Source organism: Dasypus novemcinctus, chromosome 8, assembly GCF_030445035.2.
Source record: "Dasypus novemcinctus isolate mDasNov1 chromosome 8, mDasNov1.1.hap2, whole genome shotgun sequence".
Lineage (NCBI taxonomy): Eukaryota > Metazoa > Chordata > Mammalia > Cingulata > Dasypodidae > Dasypus > Dasypus novemcinctus.
In genome coordinates, this window is record NC_080680.1 from 80,342,464 (window position 1) to 80,362,211 (window position 19,748).

The 19,748-nt window shown below is 44.5% G+C and overlaps 2 protein-coding genes across 21 annotated transcripts in view; both read left to right on the plus strand.

Annotated features, from left to right (window-relative positions):
- LOC101438270 (phospholipid-transporting ATPase FetA-like) overlaps positions 1–7,498 on the plus strand; it is a 216,293-nt gene extending 208,795 nt beyond the window's left edge. The window contains exons 24-29 of one of the 2 annotated variants that reach the window (XM_058302050.1): positions 633–856; positions 1,995–2,078; positions 3,231–3,476; positions 3,628–3,766; positions 4,610–4,740; positions 4,831–7,498. In XM_058302050.1, coding sequence (XP_058158033.1) covers positions 633–856; positions 1,995–2,078; positions 3,231–3,476; positions 3,628–3,766; positions 4,610–4,740; positions 4,831–5,028 — 1,022 coding nt within the window. In that variant the 3' untranslated portion in view covers positions 5,029–7,498. The remainder of the gene's footprint in view (positions 1–632; positions 857–1,994; positions 2,079–3,230; positions 3,477–3,627; positions 3,767–4,609; positions 4,741–4,830) is intronic. The other variant, XR_011649425.1, reaches the window with a different exon arrangement.
- Positions 7,499–13,928: 6,430 nt separating this feature from the next.
- Positions 13,929–19,748, plus strand: part of RUSC2 (RUN and SH3 domain containing 2) — a 61,099-nt gene continuing 55,279 nt past the window's right edge. For 5 of the 19 annotated variants that reach the window (XM_058302044.2, XM_071216840.1, XM_071216841.1 and 2 more), the window contains exon 1: positions 14,089–14,247. Coding sequence is in view for 1 of the 19 variants with exons in the window: in XM_071216849.1 (XP_071072950.1) it covers positions 14,150–14,247 (98 nt within the window). In the remaining 18 variants the exon portion in view is untranslated. Of the gene's footprint in view, positions 14,248–19,748 lie in introns of all 19 variants that reach the window. The other 14 variants (XM_058302045.2, XM_071216846.1, XM_058302047.1 and 11 more) reach the window with 13 other exon arrangements.

Consider the following 19,748-nt stretch of genomic DNA (forward strand, 5'->3'; position numbering starts at 1 on the left):
ATCCCATTGAGCAATGCAAAAAAGTATATACAAGATCAGTGAATTTGGCCTACACTCTAACAAATTAAAATGTTCGGTCTTCTCTCTCATCAAGTGTAATCCTTGCTTTACCCAGAAAGAGTCATCTTGGGTCCGTGAAGATTGTGTTGCTCACTAACTATGTACATCACCTACTCCTCCTAATAGTTGGATTTCAGCCCCTATATAAACCTGGGTAATAAATGTTGTATTAGACCAACCTCCATTCCACATCTTAAATTGATTTAAGGAGCTACCAGAAATAATAAGAAATTTTTATCTCAGCATCTGGACAGTAAGAAAGAGGCCCGATGAGTAGTGTAAAGGCAAAGACAATGAAAGACAACCTTCTAGTCCTAGCCCTGCCAGGCATTCTTGATTGGCAATGTCCAAAAAAAGTGCAGATGAAAGAACTATTTTCTGATTTGTCAGGGAGGGGGAATCCACTAAGGAGTAAATATTCCATTAAGTAAGTGTCATTTTGAGCTAGCCTAACAGTTTTTTCCAGCTGTAAAATAAAGGGTTTGTTTGTACATGATCTTAACCTTCCCTTTACACTTCCCAGGCTGAAAGCCTAGCTAACAGGCTGAGAAACATTTGGGATTTCATTGCAGCTGCACATGTTGGGGTCGGCATCAGTGGCCAGGAGGGAATGCAAGCTATGCTCAGCAGCGATTTTGCCTTCTCCCAATTCCGTTATCTCCAGCGTCTGCTCTTGGTCCATGGCCGCTGGTCCTATAATCGTATGTGCAAGTTTCTCAGCTACTTCTTTTACAAAAACTTTGCCTTCACCCTGGTGCACTTCTGGTATGCTTTCTTCAGCGGATTCTCTGCACAGGTAGGAGGTCAGGTGGCAGTCCCCACTCTGATCAACTGGGTCTTCTCTAGTCACCCCCACATCAGAGCTTTTTTATCTCTGAAGACCAATGTAGGATGTGCTGCCATCCATCCATAAAGCTCTTGGCTCCAGGCTGATCCCATCTCCCAACTCTACACTGAATTGGATGTCCAAACCCTAAGTTTTCTGGTTTGGCTCTGACTTGACCTTGACCCCTCCCTACCTTCAGAACTTTCCCATAAGCTATTTTTATCTCTTTCCCTGACATTGAGACCTAGATGTTCCAAACATATATAATGGGAGAAACTTCCTGGATCTGAGAGTTTTCTTAGCATCCAAAGTAATCTTTATGGAACAGATTAAGGCTCAAGGAGCCTCTGGGTATTGAAAGGCTGGCTGTGGTATAGCACCTATAGCTATATTTGGACACACAGCCTCCCTTTATTTTTTCCCCACTCCCGCTGCCCCCACAATTCTTACTCTGATTACTTAATTCCACATATGAATATTAAATGTCCTCCATAGTAGTAGTACTTGTTGTAGTAGACTTTGAGCACCTTAGGAAGCACCTTGAGAAGCCAGTTTGGTTTGGGGTAGGGGAGTGGTACATGTATGTGTTGCTGCTGACCTCTTGTGGCTAGTATGGAAATGGACCCTCTCTAGGTCTCAGGACAGAGCACCAGGCTGCGGAAGGGTCACTAGGCCTATTCCCTATGTCAGGAGGTATCAGTACTACAGAAACAACTGTGTGCCATCAAGCAGTTAGAGAAAAGAGCCCAGAGGCTTACGTAGCGTGGGATTGTAGGGGTACAGTCAGTATTCTCTAGCAGGTACTCTTGGTCCTTTCTGTGCAGGGACAAGCAGTGCAGGTCAGGGTAGGGGTGGTCCAGATCAGCCTTCAAGGCTTGATTTTGGCCTTGCCTCACCCTGGGACCCAAGGCCAATTAGTTTAATAAATGATGACCAAATAGAGACTGGAAGTCAACTTTCTTTTATTTCTAAAATCCAAACCCTGCTGTAAATTAGTGTGGTGGGAGTGGTGATGGAGAGGGGAGAGGGGCCTAACTTGGGTCTGGGAGGTAGACCTGGGGCTTGGTAGAATACAGGTGTCTAAGAAATTTCCTTGGTGTCCTTCCAGGCAGTTTATGATTACTGGTTCATCACCTTCTACAATTTGGTCTACACCTCTCTTCCTGTCCTGGGTTTGAGTCTTTTTGATCAGGTAAGACCAGGAGCAAGCCTTTAAGTCATGGCTGAAGCCCCTGGGCCCTTGAGGAACATTCCCAAGAGTGAGGAAGACAGCATGAGTTGAGTTCTACAAAATAAAGTTTAAACAAAATATTTTCTAGAGCAGGGAAGAGACTTCATCATCTGGATGAGTATCATGGGGTAAAGTAAAGAATTTTCCACAGAGAAGAACCAGTTTTTAGAAATCCACATTTCCTGAGTCAGTTTTATCCTAGTAGAGAGAAATATGCAAATAGTGCTATATGGGAAGTTAAATGTCTACAAAAATAGTGAAAGCACTAAAGTTATTGGGGATGAACTGAGTAAAGCAAGGGACTTCAAGGAAGGAGAGGCCCATACAGAGATAATGAAGATGAGATAAGCCAATGCAGGGGTGCCTGGCTGAGAGTTCCTGAAGGGAACTCCTGATGGGAGTATGAGTCTCCAAAAGAAATTCTATGTGAAGTAGCTGTCAGCCTCAGAGCAGCAAGATGAAGTGGTTAGGTCACTCAGCAGTCCTTTCCAGCTTCGATAGTCTAATCTGAGGGATTCATAACCTCTGAAGCCAAGCCCCAAGCTTTGTTATCCAAAGTTTCAGACTCAGAAATTGAAGATGATCCAATAACATCCACATAAAGAATCCTCCCACCTGAGTTCACCATTAGCTATAGAAATAGAGGGAGAGTCACAGAACATGGATACCTCCGAGGGACTAATTGTCCCCCACCCCCACCCCCATGCAACTGACTTTTTACACAGACTATTCTGCTAAACCTGGGGAAACAAGTCCCACTGCCTCCCCAATCCAAACCCCATACCTCCCTTCTGGCTACCCCAAATCCTAATTGTCCCTTTTCTTACTTAACTCCCCAGTCCTAACTGCCTCCAAGTCCTTCCCACCATCCAGGGTCTCTTCTAGTTTTCTTCTACTACCTAGATCCTTTCATAGAGAGTAGGACTTCAGGAAGGGTTTGTGGTCACTGGCCTGTTTGGTTCCACTTCTCAAGTAATCCATGAGGAGGGTCCCAAGCAGCCTGGCAGCAGACAACTCTAGGACTTGATGAGAGGAGAATCCTCTGCTCTGGTAGAGATGGGACCTTCCGTGGAGAGATTCTGAGCCTTCCTCCTTATCCTCTGGTATTTCCAGGATGTGAATGAACTGTGGAGCCTACGTTTCCCAGAGCTGTATGAACCAGGCCAGCACAACCTCTACTTCAACAAAAACAAATTTGTCAAGTGTTTAATGCATGGCATCTACAGTTCCTTCGTGCTATTCTTTGTCCCTGTGGGGACTGTTTATGACTCAGTGCGCAACGATGGGAAGGAAATCTCTGACTTCCAGTCCTTCTCTTTGATGGTGCAGACCTCCTTGCTCTGGGTAGTCACAATGCAGGTGTGGCAAGTAGGGGTAAGGGGGGGATTGTTTGGGAGAAAGGGAAGGAGGAAGGGTGGGAAGGGAGAATCCTCCATTATGGGAGAGGAAAAGGGAGGGGGCTGCTAGGTCCCAGGGCATAGAGTCCTGTACATAAGAAGGTGCTTTTCAGATTGCCCTGGATACAACCTACTGGACGATCATAAGCCATTTATTCATCTGGGGTAGCCTGGGTTTCTACTTTTGCATCTTATTCTTCCTGTACAGTGATGGCCTGTGCTTAATGTTCCCCAACACCTTCCAATTCCTAGGTAAGGCTCTGCCCAGTGGGGGGAGGGGTGGGGTTGAACCAAGGGTATTTGTTTAATAAATGTTTATTGAGTAGGTATTACTATGTGTGAGGCTCTGTGAATAGAGATATGAGTAAGGATATGGCCTCTGCCCTAACAGGACTCAGAAACTAGCTAGGGGAAATATTTTACCTTATTAGAATTTAAAAGATATTTTCAAATTTCTTATCCAAGTCGATCCTTATAAATATCCTATGAGGTAAGCAGGGCATGAATTATTAGCATCACTTTTAAGGACTGGAGACAGGATTTTTTAAAATTAAATGACTCAACTCTAGGTCTCCTGACTCCCAGTCCAATGTCCTTTAAACTGTGGCTTGCTGCCTTATAGTGTCCCATATTAATTTCCCTCTCACATCTCACTCTGCTGAGGACAAACTGCAGAAAGTAGAGATGTAAATGTAGCTGGCTCCCACCTCTTGTCAGGTTACTAACTCATTTTTCTCCTTCAAAGCCCTCTATCCTATTTTAGTGTCCAGGCCAGTGATCTAGATTTTCCTCATAATCGACCCCACTTCCCTGTCCTGCCTTAAAAGGGAAACAAAGGTACTTGAATGCAATGGCTTTGGGTGCCCAAAGGACTCAACTGGGATTCTTTTGCATTTATATTATTTCTCAGGAGACTAAACTATCTCCAAATCAATAAATTCCTTCTTTGGACAGGAAAGGTATCTAAATTCTGGCTGCCACACACACACACACACACACACACCCCTCTGGGCTACCACACACACGCCCCTCTGGGCCTACCCCTTCCTCCAGGCTCTGTTGCGGCCTGTCTCCTCCTGGCTGATTTCTTTACAGGTGTGGCAAGGAACACTCTGAACCAGCCTCAAATGTGGCTAAGTGTTGTCCTCAGTGTGGTCCTCTGTACGTTGCCTACGATTGGGTACCGTTTTCTCAAACCACTGTTCTTCCCCATCAGCGTGGACAAGGTGAGTGTAACAGGGAACTATCCAGATTCATGATCCTCTTTGCCTTTGCCTCTGTGGATAAAAACCCTGTCCCCCACACTCTGGCTGTAGGTTTTTAAGAGAATTCACGAGTGCATGAAAACTCCACTGACACCCCCAGCCCGGTCCAAACTGAAACACAAAGGCTATCGTCGTTCTGCCTACGCGTTCTCCCACCAGCAGGGCTTTGGGGCCCTCATCACCTCTGGCAAGACCTTGAAGTCCAAGTCGCTGCTGGCCTTGAGAAACAGCTATTCCTTTAAAAACTAGAGACCCTAGGGCAATCCCGGAGAAGTAGGTCTTTGCTCTTCCTCCCTTAAATTCAAGCAATTTAGTAAAGAGGGATTAGAATCCCTGGGAAACCAGCATAAGCTGTTCCTACACTCCACCACTACAAGGGCTCAGCTCTTCATTCCCCAGAAGGCTATGCCCAGGTAAGGAAAGGCCAGGTAAGGAACGAGCCGCCCCTCCTCCACCCAGATATCTACCAGAGTTACAGCATTTCAAGAAAAAGCAACGTCAAGCCCCCCTTTTACCAGCCCTTCCCAGTTTTAATCCAGATAAGCAAATGTGGAAGTAGAGGTGAAGAGGGGCAGGGTAGGGAAGGGAAAAGAAGATGGGATCTAAGAATCTTACCCCAGACCCTATCTTCCATACCCAAAGCAACTATAAATCTTTCTAGGGTTCCACACGACCGTATCCCCATCCAGACGTCTTTCTCAGGTTTATCTGGGGGGTTCAGGGTGAGGCTTTTGCTGGCCCTGGGTAGAAAGAGGAGGAGGCATCTGTGAAAAGTTGGTCCTAAGAAGCTGAGAGTTTCTGGACCAAAAGCAAATGGAGGTGGTTCCTGTCTGGATAGGGCAGTCAAGATTTTGCCTTCTCCCCCTCTCTTTGACCCCGGCCATGCCACTGCCTGAACCTGAGCCCCTACCCCTCCCACTGGAGGTAGTACGTGGCCTACTGCCTCCGCTGCACATTCCTGAGCTCCTATCCCTGCGTCCACAGCCCCGGCCCCAGCCCCCACGGCCTGAGCCACCCCCTGGCCTCATGGCTCTTGAGGTCCCAGAGCCCCTGGGTGAGGATAAGAAGAAAGGGAAGCCAGAGAAACTAAAACGCTACATTCGTACAGCAGCTGGGAGCAGCTGGGAGGACCCCAGCCTGCTGGAGTGGGATGCAGATGACTTCTGGATCTTCTGTGGGAATCTGTTCAGGCCTCAGAATTGGGATGGGGAGATTGCAGGGGATTTTAAAAAATCTTTTCTTGAGAGAACACAAGTCATAAATGGTGGGCATTTGTCTTCATTACATAAAATTATTTTGACAAGAAATTGTATGTAATTGAGAAACTGTTGCTAAGAATTTTATGGAGTAATAAATGTATTATTTTGGAGTGGAGAGATTTGTATGGTCTGTTGGGGTCCCAGAGAGTAAAAAACTCCAAGCAATATCATTGACCCATAGATACCACCCTTTTTCCCTTTCAAATCAGACTAATATTTTCCTTTCCCCTCCCATCTTTCTCTCCTTTTCCAGCTCCATTCCACTTTTCTCCCCTCTCCTGCTAAACTCTCTTAGTCTCAGTGTGACTACCTATTTTTAACCATAAGGCTCTATCTTCTTTGTAAATATTGGGTCCTGAAACACTGTCCTAGGTTCTCTGCTCATCTTTCTCTGTACACTTTCCCAATTTCATTCAAACTCATCACTTCATTTACCAAAGAAGTAAGATTCTCAACTTTCCAGCCCAGATCCCTCTGCAGAAGTCCAGACATACACACACACACACACACTCACACTAAACTGACTGAGAGTCACTTGGTTGAACCCCAGGAAACTCAAACTTGACCCACACAAACTCTACTAATAATTTTTCCCCCTAAATTTCATCTCAGAATGCCACCACCATCCTCCCAGGCATCCAAGGCAGAATGATGGGAATTATCCTGTACTTCTGATGTCAGTCAACAAGTCGTATAAATTCTGCAACCTTGTTATGTTGCATCTCATTACTACCATTGCCCTTGTTCAAATTGCCATCATCTCTCACCTGGATTACTACATGAAATCTTCCAACTAATCCCTCTGGTCTTCCCTATTTAAAGCACCCCAGACACTGCTTACAGAGTAGTCTTTCTGAAAGGCAAATTTGATCATGTTAGGTCAGGTCAGGCCCCAGCCTAGCATCCTTTAAGCACTTCCCATACCTTCTGCATCAAGTAAAAATTTGGACACTATATTTTTGGGCCCTCTCTAGCCTTATCTCCCACCACACCCCCATCTGCATTCACTCCAGCCATGCTATTTCATGTCATCAAATATACTGTTCTCATATCCTAAAATGCTTTCCCCTTTTCCCTTCTTCATCTAGCTAACTCTTAAACATCCCCTCAAAACTCAGATTATTTGGAACTAGATAGAGGTGATGGCTGCAAACCACTGTGAATGTACTAAATGCCACTGAACTGTATACTTTAAAATGGTTAATTTTATGTTTTATGATGTTCACCTAAAAAATTTTCAGATAATACTCCCTGCCAGGACCCCTCCCCTGATCCCTCAGTGTGATTTATGTGCCTGTCCTATTTGTTCAATAGCACCCCTGTGCATACCTCTACCAATGACAATTCTCACAGGGCACTGTAATCTATTGATTTACTTGTCTATTCCCAACATATAGTAGGCCATTAATAAATGTCTTTTGAATGAATGAACAAATAAAATGGAAGAATATTAAAATCTGCTTCTCTGACTATATTTTTTGTTTCCATGAATAGCACCCAGTAGCTCAAGCCAGAAACCTGGAAGTCCTTTTGGACTCCTCTCTTTCATTGCTCTTACCAAATCCATTCAGTTACCAAGCTCCATAGACTATCTTAGAAATGTCTTCAAATCTTTCCCTTCCTGTTCATCCCCAGTGCCACTGCTCTCATTGTCTCTTACCTAGCTTATAGCAACATCCTCCTCTCTGGTCTCCTTCCCTTCAATTCTGCTTCTTTTCCATACTACAGAAAAAAATAATAATTTTTAAAAAATAAAAATGATATCACATAAATTATCAGTCTAAAATCCTTTAGTGACTCATCCTCACTTCTCTACCTTGGTGCTGCTTACCACTGCAGCTTCACTGGCTTTCCCAAAGGTTCCACTATCTTCAGAAGCCTCTCTTGGTTCTTTCTATTCTCCCCTCTTAGCATACCCTTCCTTTCCCTTCCTTCTTTGCTTAGCTAATATTTATCTGCCCCTCACTCTCAGCTTGTGTCACTTTCTCTGAGAGCCTTCACTGACACCACAACCTGTCATTCTAAATTGGATGCCTCTCCCTTGCACTAGAGCACCTTGTAATTTCCTCATTTTCAGTTCACAAATCCAAATGCCCATTCTAATTGCGATCTTATTCTGTCCTTTCTGCTAGGCTGTGGGTGATCTCCTTGAGGGCAAGAACTTTGTTTCATTTCTGTGTTTCCATCATCACCCAGCTGAGTATTTTTCAATGAGTGAGTGAATGAATTAATGAAATCTACCACCTTTTATTTGTCCCAAACTTGGTTCTTACCCTCTCCTTTTGAAATGAATCTCATCCTGCTCTCTCTAGATTAGTTACCTTTTAGGTACACTTTAGGGCCTCTTCTTATGAAACATGATCACTCATGGTCTCCCATCTAAGACAATGTGATTTGAACCAGTAATAGCCATCAAATCTCCTGAGCAATTACCATCCTCTCCTCTTGGTTTACATGCACACTGGGAGATTTGAGTCTGTCTCTGCTGAGAATCTAAGACAGTAGCTTTCACATTCCAAAGTAGGTTGTGAAATGACCAAGCAAGTCTTGCAAAAAGGGGGTTGTGCTATCAAGATGCAGGATCACAGGGCTCAGGTAAAGTTCAGTACTGTCAATGATTAGATTTAGAAATTAACAGGTTTGAGTTGGTACATCAGGCCATTTCCCTCAAAGCACAAAGGTCACTTTTTCTCCCTTTCATCCCATATATTCATACATATCCCACAAAAAAACCTATTGGTATCTACCATATTCTGGGCACTGTTCTAGATACTGGAGATAAAAAGTAATGAACAAAATCCAAAAAATTTCTACCAAATGGAACTTGCCTTCTAGTGGGAGGCAGTAGCGAAGTAAATAAATAAACTAGAACATTTGGATAATATGTGTTAGGAAGACACTACAACAAGCTACCTTAACAGTGAGAGACTATAAGGGGGAAAGGGTAGCTATTTTATTTTTGGTCATCAGAAAAGGCCTTCATGAGGAGGTGGCATTTATTTATTTATTTTTAAGATTTATTTTATTTATTTCTCTCCCCTTCCCCCCCAGTTGTCTGTTCTCTGTGTCCACTTGCTGTGTGTTCTTCTTTGTCCACTTCTGTTGTCAGTGACACGGGAATCTGTGTCTCTTTTTTTTTTTTTTAAAGATTTATTTATTTTATTTAATCCCTCCTTCCCCCAGTTGTCTGTTCTCTGTGTCTATTTGCTGCGTCTTGTTTCTTTGTCCACTTCTGTTGTCGTCAGTGGCACGGGAAGTGTGGGCGGCGCCATTCCTGGGCAGGCTGCACTTTCTTTCGCGCTGGGCGGCTCTCCTTATGGGTGCACTCTTTGCGCGTGGGGCTCCCCTACGCAGGGGACACCCCTGCGTGGCATGGCACTCCTTGCGCGCATCAGCACTGCGCATGGGCCAGCTCCACATGGGCCAAGGAGGCCTGGGGTTTGAACCGTGGACCTCCCATGTGGTAGACGGACGCCCTAACCACTGGGCCAAGTCCATTTCCCTGTGTCTCTTTTAATTGCGTCATCTTGACGCATCAGTTCTCCGTGTGTGCGGCGCCATTCCTGGGCAGGCTGAACTTTCTTTAGCACTGGGCAGCTCTCCTTATGGGGCACACTCCTTGCACATGGGGTTCCCCTACGCAGGGGGGGGCACACCCCTGCATGGGGCGGCACTCCTTGCGCACATCAGCACTGTACGTGGGTCAGCTCCACACAGGACAAGGAGGCCCGGGGTTTGAACCAGGGACCTCCCATGTGGTAGACGGACACCCTAACCACTGGGCCAAGTCCGCTTCCCAAGGAGGCGGCATTTAAACTGAGACCTACATGACTAGAAGGATTTAGCCCTGCAAAAATCTTACAGAAGACCATTACATGCCGAGTGAAGAGCTAGTACAAAGGCCCAAGGACAGCAGCAATCTTTCTGTGTAAGAAAAAGAATTATGTTGTACGTGTTGCCATAATAAAAATAAAAAAGATTTCCCAACTGTTCTATGGTGAATAAGGGTGCAAAAAGTGACAGCAGGAAGACTATTTAGAAGACAGTTACAGTTGTCTTAGTATGACATGATGGTGGCTTGGACTAGGGTGGTAGCAATAAGGAAATAAGTGGATGAGCATAGGATATATTTTGAAGATAGAACCAAAGGACTTGGTGGATTGACTGTGGAAGATGCAGGTACTGGTTCATCAAATGAGACTACATTTACTCAATGGCTTCCTCTCTAATGATCGGGAAAGTAAAGCCACAGATTACGAACTCTTCCCACAAGCGCTTGAGGAAGGTAGTCATGTTTGTACCAGTTGACGCTACTATCCCTAGCCACAACTGGCAAGAATGGGCATGAAACCCAGCACGGCTTCTCTCTCTGGGAATTAGAACGCTGAGAAAATCAATCAATTGTGAGTGCAGGACCTAAAAGAACATAGTTTCAGGAAATGGGGCCTCCATTTTAAAGTGGCCATGATTTGCCATAACTAAGAGGATAAATAAACCAAGTGTCTAGTCTGTAGAGAGAATAAAGCAGATGTCCAAAGAGAAAGACGAGACTGTTCTGTTCTAGAGGAGAGCCCCATGAGGGCTTTTAGTTGGGACGTGTGAGGACGTCTTTTTACTTGGTCTAGATTGAGGGTGTTTTTATTCTCTGCTGCAACAGGTGAAACAGGCATTCCTAGGATAACATATATTAGGATTACCCTCGTTCCTTATCTTCAGCTTCCTAGGAAATAAACACGGGAGTACTTCTTAGCCCCAATATTTCACCACAATTACAACCCCATATCTACTAAGATATGTGCAAAGCATTTTTCAGAGCTTAAAATGTGAGCAAAGCATTTGAAGGATCCTCTGGGGTCCTAGGACTCACCCTAGACTATTCATTCTACTTATGCCCCACCCCACACACACATTTAATTAATTACTAAGTCCTACAGATTTTTTCCCCTAAATCTTTCCAGCCCATCTCCTCTTATCCAGCTCCTCTGTCACTTTCCTACTCTAGACCCTTCTTGCTTCTCACAATTACCACAGTGTCCTAACTGGCCTTCTTAACTTATTTTCTTCCAATTCAATATCCATACTTCTACTAAAGTGAGCTTTCTAAAATGTACTACTGATCAAATCACTCCCCTGCTTTAAATAATAGTGCCCATAGCCTTTAGATTAAAATCCAAACTCCAGAACATCAGCTAAGGCCCTTCATAACCTTGTCCCTGCCTTCCTTCCCTACAATTTACCCACCCTTTAAACCACCTGCAGTTTCTCTAACCCATCACATTGTTTTATGCCCCCATGTTTTTACATAGGCTTTGATTTGCACATGTTGGGAAAAAAAGGTGAAAAATGTTGAAATGGGCAAAAATGGGATGCTGGGTACTGTCTAATATACTCTCGGGAAATGAGTCTATTAAGAGGAGTGAGCTTTAATTATCTTTCGGCTGTTTTACAACACTTTATAGATAGAAGTTAACTTGTAGAATACTGATAATGCAAATGTTTCCAGCCCATAAAAATGCAAATGATTCCTGTTTGTAGCTATGCAAATGAATTTTGTCCAGTACAGAATATAAACTTCTAAAAGTCAAATTCTCATTTGAATCAGTTTTAGTATTTTACTGGCTTCTTCATTAATTAGTGAGTTTAATAAAATATTTAAAACATGTACATTTTATATTTGTATAAGATCCATGATTTTACATTTTGAAAATTATCCTTTAACACAAATAACAGGAAGTAACCCACAATTGCTGAAGCCAAAAATAAAACAAGATGGGGAAGCGGCTGTGGCTCAATCAGTTGGGCTCCTGTCTACCATATGGGAGGCCCTGGGTTTGCGTCCTGGGGCCTCTTTGTGAAGGCAGGCTCGCCCACACGCCATTGAGAGCCACTGGCCCAGGCGCCACGGAGTGCCGCCAAGACCACAAGTGCCATGGAGAGTCGACTCATCAAAGTGATGCAACAAAAAGGCAGACAAGCAAAAACACAGAAGAGCATGCAGCAAATGGACACAGTGACCAGACAACAAGCAAGCCACAAAGCGCGGAGGAGGATAAAGGAAAAATAAAATGCAGACACAGAAGAACGCACAGTGAATGGACACAGAGAGCAGACAGCAAGCAAAAAGCCACAAGGGGGGGATAAAAATAAATAAAACAAGATGAATGAGTAGAAAGATGCCTCATGAATCCAGGGCAAGAATCAAGCTGGGCAAAAAAGAAAAATAAAAATAGAAAATTTTAAAAAAAGACTCAAGCTGGGCCTCTGTAAGAGAAACCAGTTGCTGGAAGGCCCCAAGAATCCAGAGAGTAGTCTCTTGTGTCTAGACTTGGCTTCTCTCTCTGCAACAGATTGATCCTTCTTTCTTAGTGTAATTCCTCTAGGTTCTTGGCTATGTTACAAAAAAGAATTTAAGAACATGCCTGTTTAGTTAGGCCAGTAGTTTATTAAGGAAATGGGAGAAGAAAATAGAAACGGGAGAAAATAACAGATTACGGGTCCCCAGGAGTAGTTAAGGGCTGCTCCACGCAGAGATTTAGCTTGTGCCACTACTTTTTAAACCATTAATTTCTCCTCCCATTAATTACTTTGAGGGAGGGTTCCCAGCTGTTTGCTGTTTTGATTGATTACCTCACCTATCAGTGGAGGGGGGGAGCAATGATAAGGCCCCTTAAGAGTATACCACGCTTTTCCTTGGCTAGGAAATCTCATTCCAAATGGAGCATTCTCACTGAGTTCTTCCAGCAGCCTTCTGGTGGGGTCTTTCCCTCGGGGGTTCCCATGGCAACAAGTTTGGCAACCTGTTTTCCTGCGAGGTTTTAGACTTGTCTTCTCATTCCCTAAACTAGCCTGCCTCATTAGCAAACTGGTTTTCTTCTCAGGCCATGTGGCAAGTAGAAGATGGCCACTCACAACTCTCAAATTCCTGTTCTAGGTCCAACCGCGAGGAGAGCGGTTACTCTTTTCCCCAATTCCAATTTTTCAGGGAAGAGATTCTGACTGGCCTAGACTGGCTTAAGTCCCCACCCTGGACCTAAATTTAACTGAGGGCTCACACTCTTTTTTTCCATTGGTCCCGCCGCTAGCCCTCTCCACTTCATTCTCATATGAGCTCCCAGAATTTTATTTCTAAAATGCATTATCTTGTCATTCCCACCCCTGCTTAAAGCCCTTTGGTGTCTCTCCACTGTTTACACAAGTCCCAACTCCTTAATGTGTGTATGTGGGGGGGGGGAGTGCTTCAGCATCAAACCCCTGCCCATCATCTCTCCTGTGCTCTCCACACTGTAACACACACCCCAATGATGAGTTATTTTATCCCTCCGTTCTTTTACACATGCTGATTCTTACCAAACAAACACACTCCGGAGAGTGTGTTTTCAACAACATTGTTAAATGACTGCCTGTCCCCCACCTTCCTTGCCCTGCAGGGGGAAGTGCCACACTTTGGGCTAGAGCAGGAGACAATAGGTGGCCTCGACGTCCCACACACACCTCTGCCGTGAAAAGCAATAGGGCCCTGGGTTCCAGACCTTACCAGGGCTTCTTAAAGCTGGCTATAAGGACCACCTGGAACGCTTTTAAATAAGCCAGAGACTGGGCTACCACCAACCGTCATCCCAATGATTCTGATTCAACTGGCTTTTTTGTTTGTTTCTTTTATTTTGTTTTCTAATTTAGCCAAGTGGTTCTACTACAGAGCAAAGGCTGGGATTCGCGGCTCAGGCAAAGCTGGGAGCCCAAATGCACCTGCCCTCCAGGCCGGTCAACCGGCGCGGCCCGGGGATCTTCTGCACAAGGGAGCCGCATCGTAGCCAGGCATCACCCCGCAGCGGGCGGGACGCGAGCGGCAGAATGCTGGGTCAGGGCCCAAGTCCCGCCGCTCCCCAGGTGGGAAAGCCCTGTGCGTGACTCGGGCTGCGCCCACGACAGCCGGAGCGAGGGTGGTGGGCGAGCGCGCAGGCCCAGCGGACCGAACCAACGCGCCGCTCCGGAGGGGCGGCAGGAGGGCAAACCAGACTGGACCATCGGCTCCGCGGCTGCAGGGGAAACCGGGCGTTACCAACCGGTCTGGGGGCGGGGGAGTGGGGCGCCGCCGGCCCGTCCCGGCGGCAATGCGACCCCTGGAGGGCGCGAGACGACACCACCGCCGCTCCTGCCGCCGCCGCCGCCGCCGCCCGCAGGGAAGGTCGAGGCTGAGGCGAGGAACGAGGTAGGAGCGCCTCTTGAGAGGCTGGCGGGGTCCCGCTTTCCAAAGGACGCCTTAAGAGGAGGCCCTCTGCCCACCTATCGCGCCGTCAGCGCCCCCCAGGTCCCAGGCCCCTCAGCTCCAACCTCCGGGTCGGCACCCTCTGGACCGGCCTCATCCTCAGTCCTTCCCCTGGCCCTTCAGCGCTCCCGTCCGCCGAACCCTTAAACAGCCTGGACCATCCCCTCGCCCCGTCCTCAAACTGTCCCCTCGGGGACTTCCCCCATCTTCGCGCCCCCAAGTCATAACGTGTCCACATCTCCTGTGACGTCCCTGGGGGAGCGCACCCAGGCCCGCCGTCCCAGCCCAGGTCACCTGCGTCCTCCGCCGCCTTGGCCCCTGGTTCCCAAGCTGCTATCTGCCGAGCGCCAGAATTTTCTCTCTCCCTGGCGTCCAATTTTACCTTGGAAAAACCTTTGGCCTGGCAGTTTGCCTGTCGCCTGCCACTGCACTCACCTGCTGCAAAGGGCAGCGGGATCCGGTTGCCAGGACTGGCTGAGGACCGCCAACCCTGCCCAGTGAACACCCGGGGATTGCCCAGGAGGCAAGGACCATATTACTATTCATCGTTGCATACCCAGAGTCCAGCACAGTGCCTGGCACATGGTAGCATTCAGTTTATATTTGGTGGTGGATGAATGAGTGAATGAATGGGTTCAATGCAGACGCTGCGAGTCTGAGTGCTTTAGCGGGAAAGGCGTCTCTAGTTACATGAAAGCGGGGGGAAAGTATCTGTGAGATTACTTGTGATCATATTAGGAGCATAAAATTGAATATATTCAGTCTTTCAGTTCATCCAGTTTTATTTACATTGGAGGTTCTATGTATTCTTCGCTGTTTTTGTTCTGTTTATTTAAAAAAAGAAAGAAAAAATGAAAGAAAAGCAAGGTAGGGCTAAGGCGGATTATCTGAAAGCTTTGCCGACGTTACCCTCTTTCCCTAAAGCGAACTGCTCCCTCTGGGGGAAAATTCTGGAGGCCAGTCACAACCTCTAAAAGCTGACTCAGTGTAGTTGGTCAGCTGGTGCTTCCAGACAGGTTGGAGGATCTCAGTTATTTTACCCTTAGGGGCTTTATCTCCTGGATACCTGCCTCCTTTCAGAGAAGCCTGGTGTGATAGAGATCTCAGATTCCTAAATACTACCCTAGTAAAATCAACCATTTGTGTTTCTTTAGGCCAGAATGAGGCAAGGATTACCGCTGTGAGCAGCATCATTAATTAAAAAAAGAACACGAGGCCTTTAAAGATGTAATTGTCAAAGAACAGAGAGCCTGAAACCTGTTTTTGTTGATTTCTAGGAGGATGACCTGAGCAGATTCAATTTCCTGAGGGTTCAGAAACCTCAGTATTGGCCCAGTTTCAGTGTGGAAGTGGATGGTCTGGCTGAGTGATGAAACAATGCCTGGAAAGCTATAGAAGCATATAAGTTAAAAAGTAGTTGCCTTACTAGTAACTGGGGCTTACAGTACTAATAAGGAAAAACAGTGGCTGGAGTTTCTTAGGAAGCTCCTTGGAAATTAAGCAGAGCTGTGGCTTAGTGGAAGGAAGAGCAGAAGCAGCTGCTAACCCCATTATTGTTATCTCTGCCCCTGATTTTGCTGTATGACTGTGGTGTACTTTACCACTGCTAATTTCTCTTTTGCTTTGAGCCAGGTCAAAATCTCATTTCCTCTGATTTTTACATTGAATATTTAAGGTCCCTTTTTGAAGCCAAACGTAACTGAAGCCTGGATATGTTCTCATTTACTCATAGAGCTTTGATTTATTCTTCTCCACTTTCTCTTTTCTCCCACCCTCTGACCTGTCTCAAACTCAGAGTGGGTAGGGGCTCCTGAGCTGGATTAAGCTGAACTTCTAGAGAACAATACTCTTCCCCCCGCCCCCTCGCCCTTTTTTTTTGTAACCCATACATTTTTAATGGGCTTTTCTTCTTTTCCCTATCTAAGTGCCAGGATGGTCAAGACCTCAGTAACCCCAGGACACTCTTAATTATTTGTTATGTTTTCTCCGCACTTCTACTACTTCACAGTGTTGCCAGATAAAATACAGAATGCCTGTATTTTTATTTGCTAAATATGCCAACCCTAGTTCAGAGGGAAGTGTATGTGTTCTATTTTTCTCTCTGGGACTTGCTTGCAATAATTCATCCTTTTTCGTCCTGTTTCTCTTACACATGGACTGAACACCCTGTTAAGAATCTCTTGACTGAAGACATGGATCATTGCGTGTTAGGGTAAGGGCAAGCTCTGTTAGGATGGTCTGATTCATCGGTATTGAGGCTACCCAGAAAAACACCAGCTCGTGCACTGGCATATGATACTGTCGTTCCTGTTAAATGAGTCGTCATGCAAAATGAGAGCATTATTTTGAGTGTCTAGATGCCACCACTGCTCTGAGAGAATTCTAACACAGAAGTGTAGCTCATAGCTAGAAACTCTCCTGCACCATGTTTACTCTTACACCTTACAAGTTTGATGATTTGGTATGCAAGCCCTTAATTAGGCACTGAGAACAAAACTGTATTTTAGCCTAGTATATTAATCAGTGTTAACAGTGAGTCATCAAGAATCCTAGCCTACAAACTGTGTATACAATAAGAGTACATAATACATTTTAGGAAGAGCTGTATCAAATCACAAACCTCTTTTAATTAATTTTGATACTTAAAGGAGAAAACTGCTATTCTCTGGAATTCTTGGTTTAACTAGCTAGTTTTTTGTCTTTGTTGGAAGAGGAAATGGCAAGCGCTCTGATATGTTTGTGTTCCTGGCTTCTTTTGTGAGGTCCTGCAGACAAGGACAACCAACTGATAACTGGGTACAGAGAAAAACAAAGTCAGCCATCTTCTGGCTAGAATTTAGTTATCCTAGGATATAAAATCTATACTTAACTTGTTTATCTTAGGATCCAAAAATCTATATTTAACTTGTTTATCTGTTTTTATACTTTTGTACTTCCTTTCTTTTCCTGTACAATTCTTTTAAAAAAGAAAATCCAGCCCAGTATATACTATTTTTAGGGAAAGCTGGAAAGTTGTTTTTATTCTTGCTCAGGTAAAGAAAAAAAGAGAGCAGAGTACCCTTGAAGGCAGCGTAGGTGGGATTTAGGTGACTCCAAGGAAAACAAAAACTCAAGAGGAGAAAGTTGGGAGCCTACTGCGGGTCCCATTTATCCTGGAGTTGTTTCTCTTCACTTATTTGAAGGATGTTATATTCTGCTTATTGAAGGATGTGGCCAAACTTCATTGTCCAGAACAACTTATTCTCTGAGGGTTCTAGATAGCCAGAGTTTTTCTGTAAGGTTAATGATTTCCTTTTAAATATCCCACAAAGAAAAAAAAGAAGAAAATAAAAATATCCCACAAGGAATAGTGATTTAAACATTACTGTCTTACTTATCTATTACCTTATAACAAACCACCTCAAAACTTAGTGGCCTAAAACAATTATTTTTCTCAATTCTGTAGTTTGGCTGGGTGGGTTTTGTTGTTGTTATTGTTTGCATTTCTCAAAGAGAGTTATAGAAATATTTTGAATAATAAGAGCACTTCTGGAATAAATTAAGCCTCCCAAGGTGACAACTTTGAAGAACGTCTCTTGTTTGGTTGTACAAGAGCTGTTCTACTCTTTAAAATATTATTCTCTATAGTTATAGCTATAGTTGAATTCTTAGCACAGTGTCTATTTCAGTTTATATGCTGACTCATATAATGTGCTTTGCTTAACATCCAACACAACAACATGCAACATTATTAGTTTATTTATAAATAGAGAAATATTAGAGATTGGATTAGAGATTAGAGATTAGATTAGAGAAAGGGAGGCCTGCAAGCAAGACTACATGCCCCTATTATACATTCATAATCCCTTTCTGACAACCAGGTGGTGCTGATGGATGACAACGGGCATTGATGTCATGAAAAAAAACAGACTGCTATGGCTTTTTATTGAATTGTGAGACTCCATTGTATAGAATAGAGAATTTCAAACTTTTTTTAGAGAGAAGGTCCCTTTGTTCAAGTATATTCTACGGGAAAGTGGACACCAAAGATAAAAGCGAGTTGTGTTTGTTGAAAGCACAGAGTTGGAGGAAGTAGAGCCTAACCTGTTCTTCCCTCTCTCTCCCTCCTTTCCTTCCCATCCCCGTCATCTCCCTTCCATAGTCCTCTGAGGCCACTCTTTAAAACACAGTTTGAAAGCCACTGACAGATATTTCTCCATCTGACTCCAAAGTAGAAAATGGTTAAGAGAAATGGTTGGATTTGGAATCCCATAATCTTCAGTTGACTACCCACTACAAACTAACTATGGATTAAGAGAAATATAACTAAAATAAGTACTGTATATATATAGTCCTCCAATTCCTATGCGAAACCCTTAGCCTTAACTTAGGAGCTCAGTGAAACCAAGAACGAGTTATAGATCCCTTTTTCCCCTTTAGTCTAAGACCTATGCCTGCAGCTAAGAAAAATTTTCCTAACTATACTTTTTAGCTCACAATATGAAAACCATCTGTTTTTAGAATATTTTGTAATAGGGAAGCGGACTTGGCCCAGTGGCTAGGACATCCGTCTACCACATGGGAGGTCCACGGTTCAAACCCCGGGCCCCCCTGACTCGTGTGCAGCTGGTCCATGTGCAGTGCTGATGCGCGCAAGGAGTGCCCTGCCACGCTGGGGTGTTCCCGCGTAGGGGAGCCCCATGCGCAAGGAGTGCACCCCATAAGGAGAGTCACCCAGCGCAGAAGAAAATTCAGCCTGCCCAAGAATGGTGCCGCACACACGGAGAGCTGACACAACAAGATGATGCAACAAAAAAGAGACACAGATTCCCGTGCCGCTGACAATAACAGAGGTGGACAAAGAAGAACACGCAGCGAATAGACACAGAGAACAGACCACTGGGGCGGGGTGGGAGAAGGGGAGAGAAATCTTTTTAAAAATATCTTTTATAATAAATATATATGCTTTTTAAAAATATACATGCTTTGGGCTTCCTGAATATTGAGAGAGCTCTGCTCTTCCCCAGATGACCCCATGCAGATTTGAGTGTGATTTCCTCTATGCTTCCACTGGCCTTGTGTAGGGACCATTATACAGTTAACACATTATTTACATACATAAACTCCATGAAAGCAGCAGGAGGATCTTTGAATCAAGGGTTTCTCAGAGAACTGGAGAGAACTTGGCCATTTCCATTTTTTAAAGTTCTTCATATATTAGAAATAACCCTATGAGTTTTTCATATATTATAATCCAAAGCAGGATTATGATAATATTGGCATTATTTAAATATTTACATTTAACAAATTAATTTTAATATAAAAATGACTGTATTTAGGACCAAAAAAAACCATAATAATCTCAATAGATGCAGAAAAATTTTTTCATAAACTCAGTACTCTTTCATGATTTGAAAAAAAACTCAAGAAACTAGGAATAGAAGAGAACTTCCTTAACCTGATAA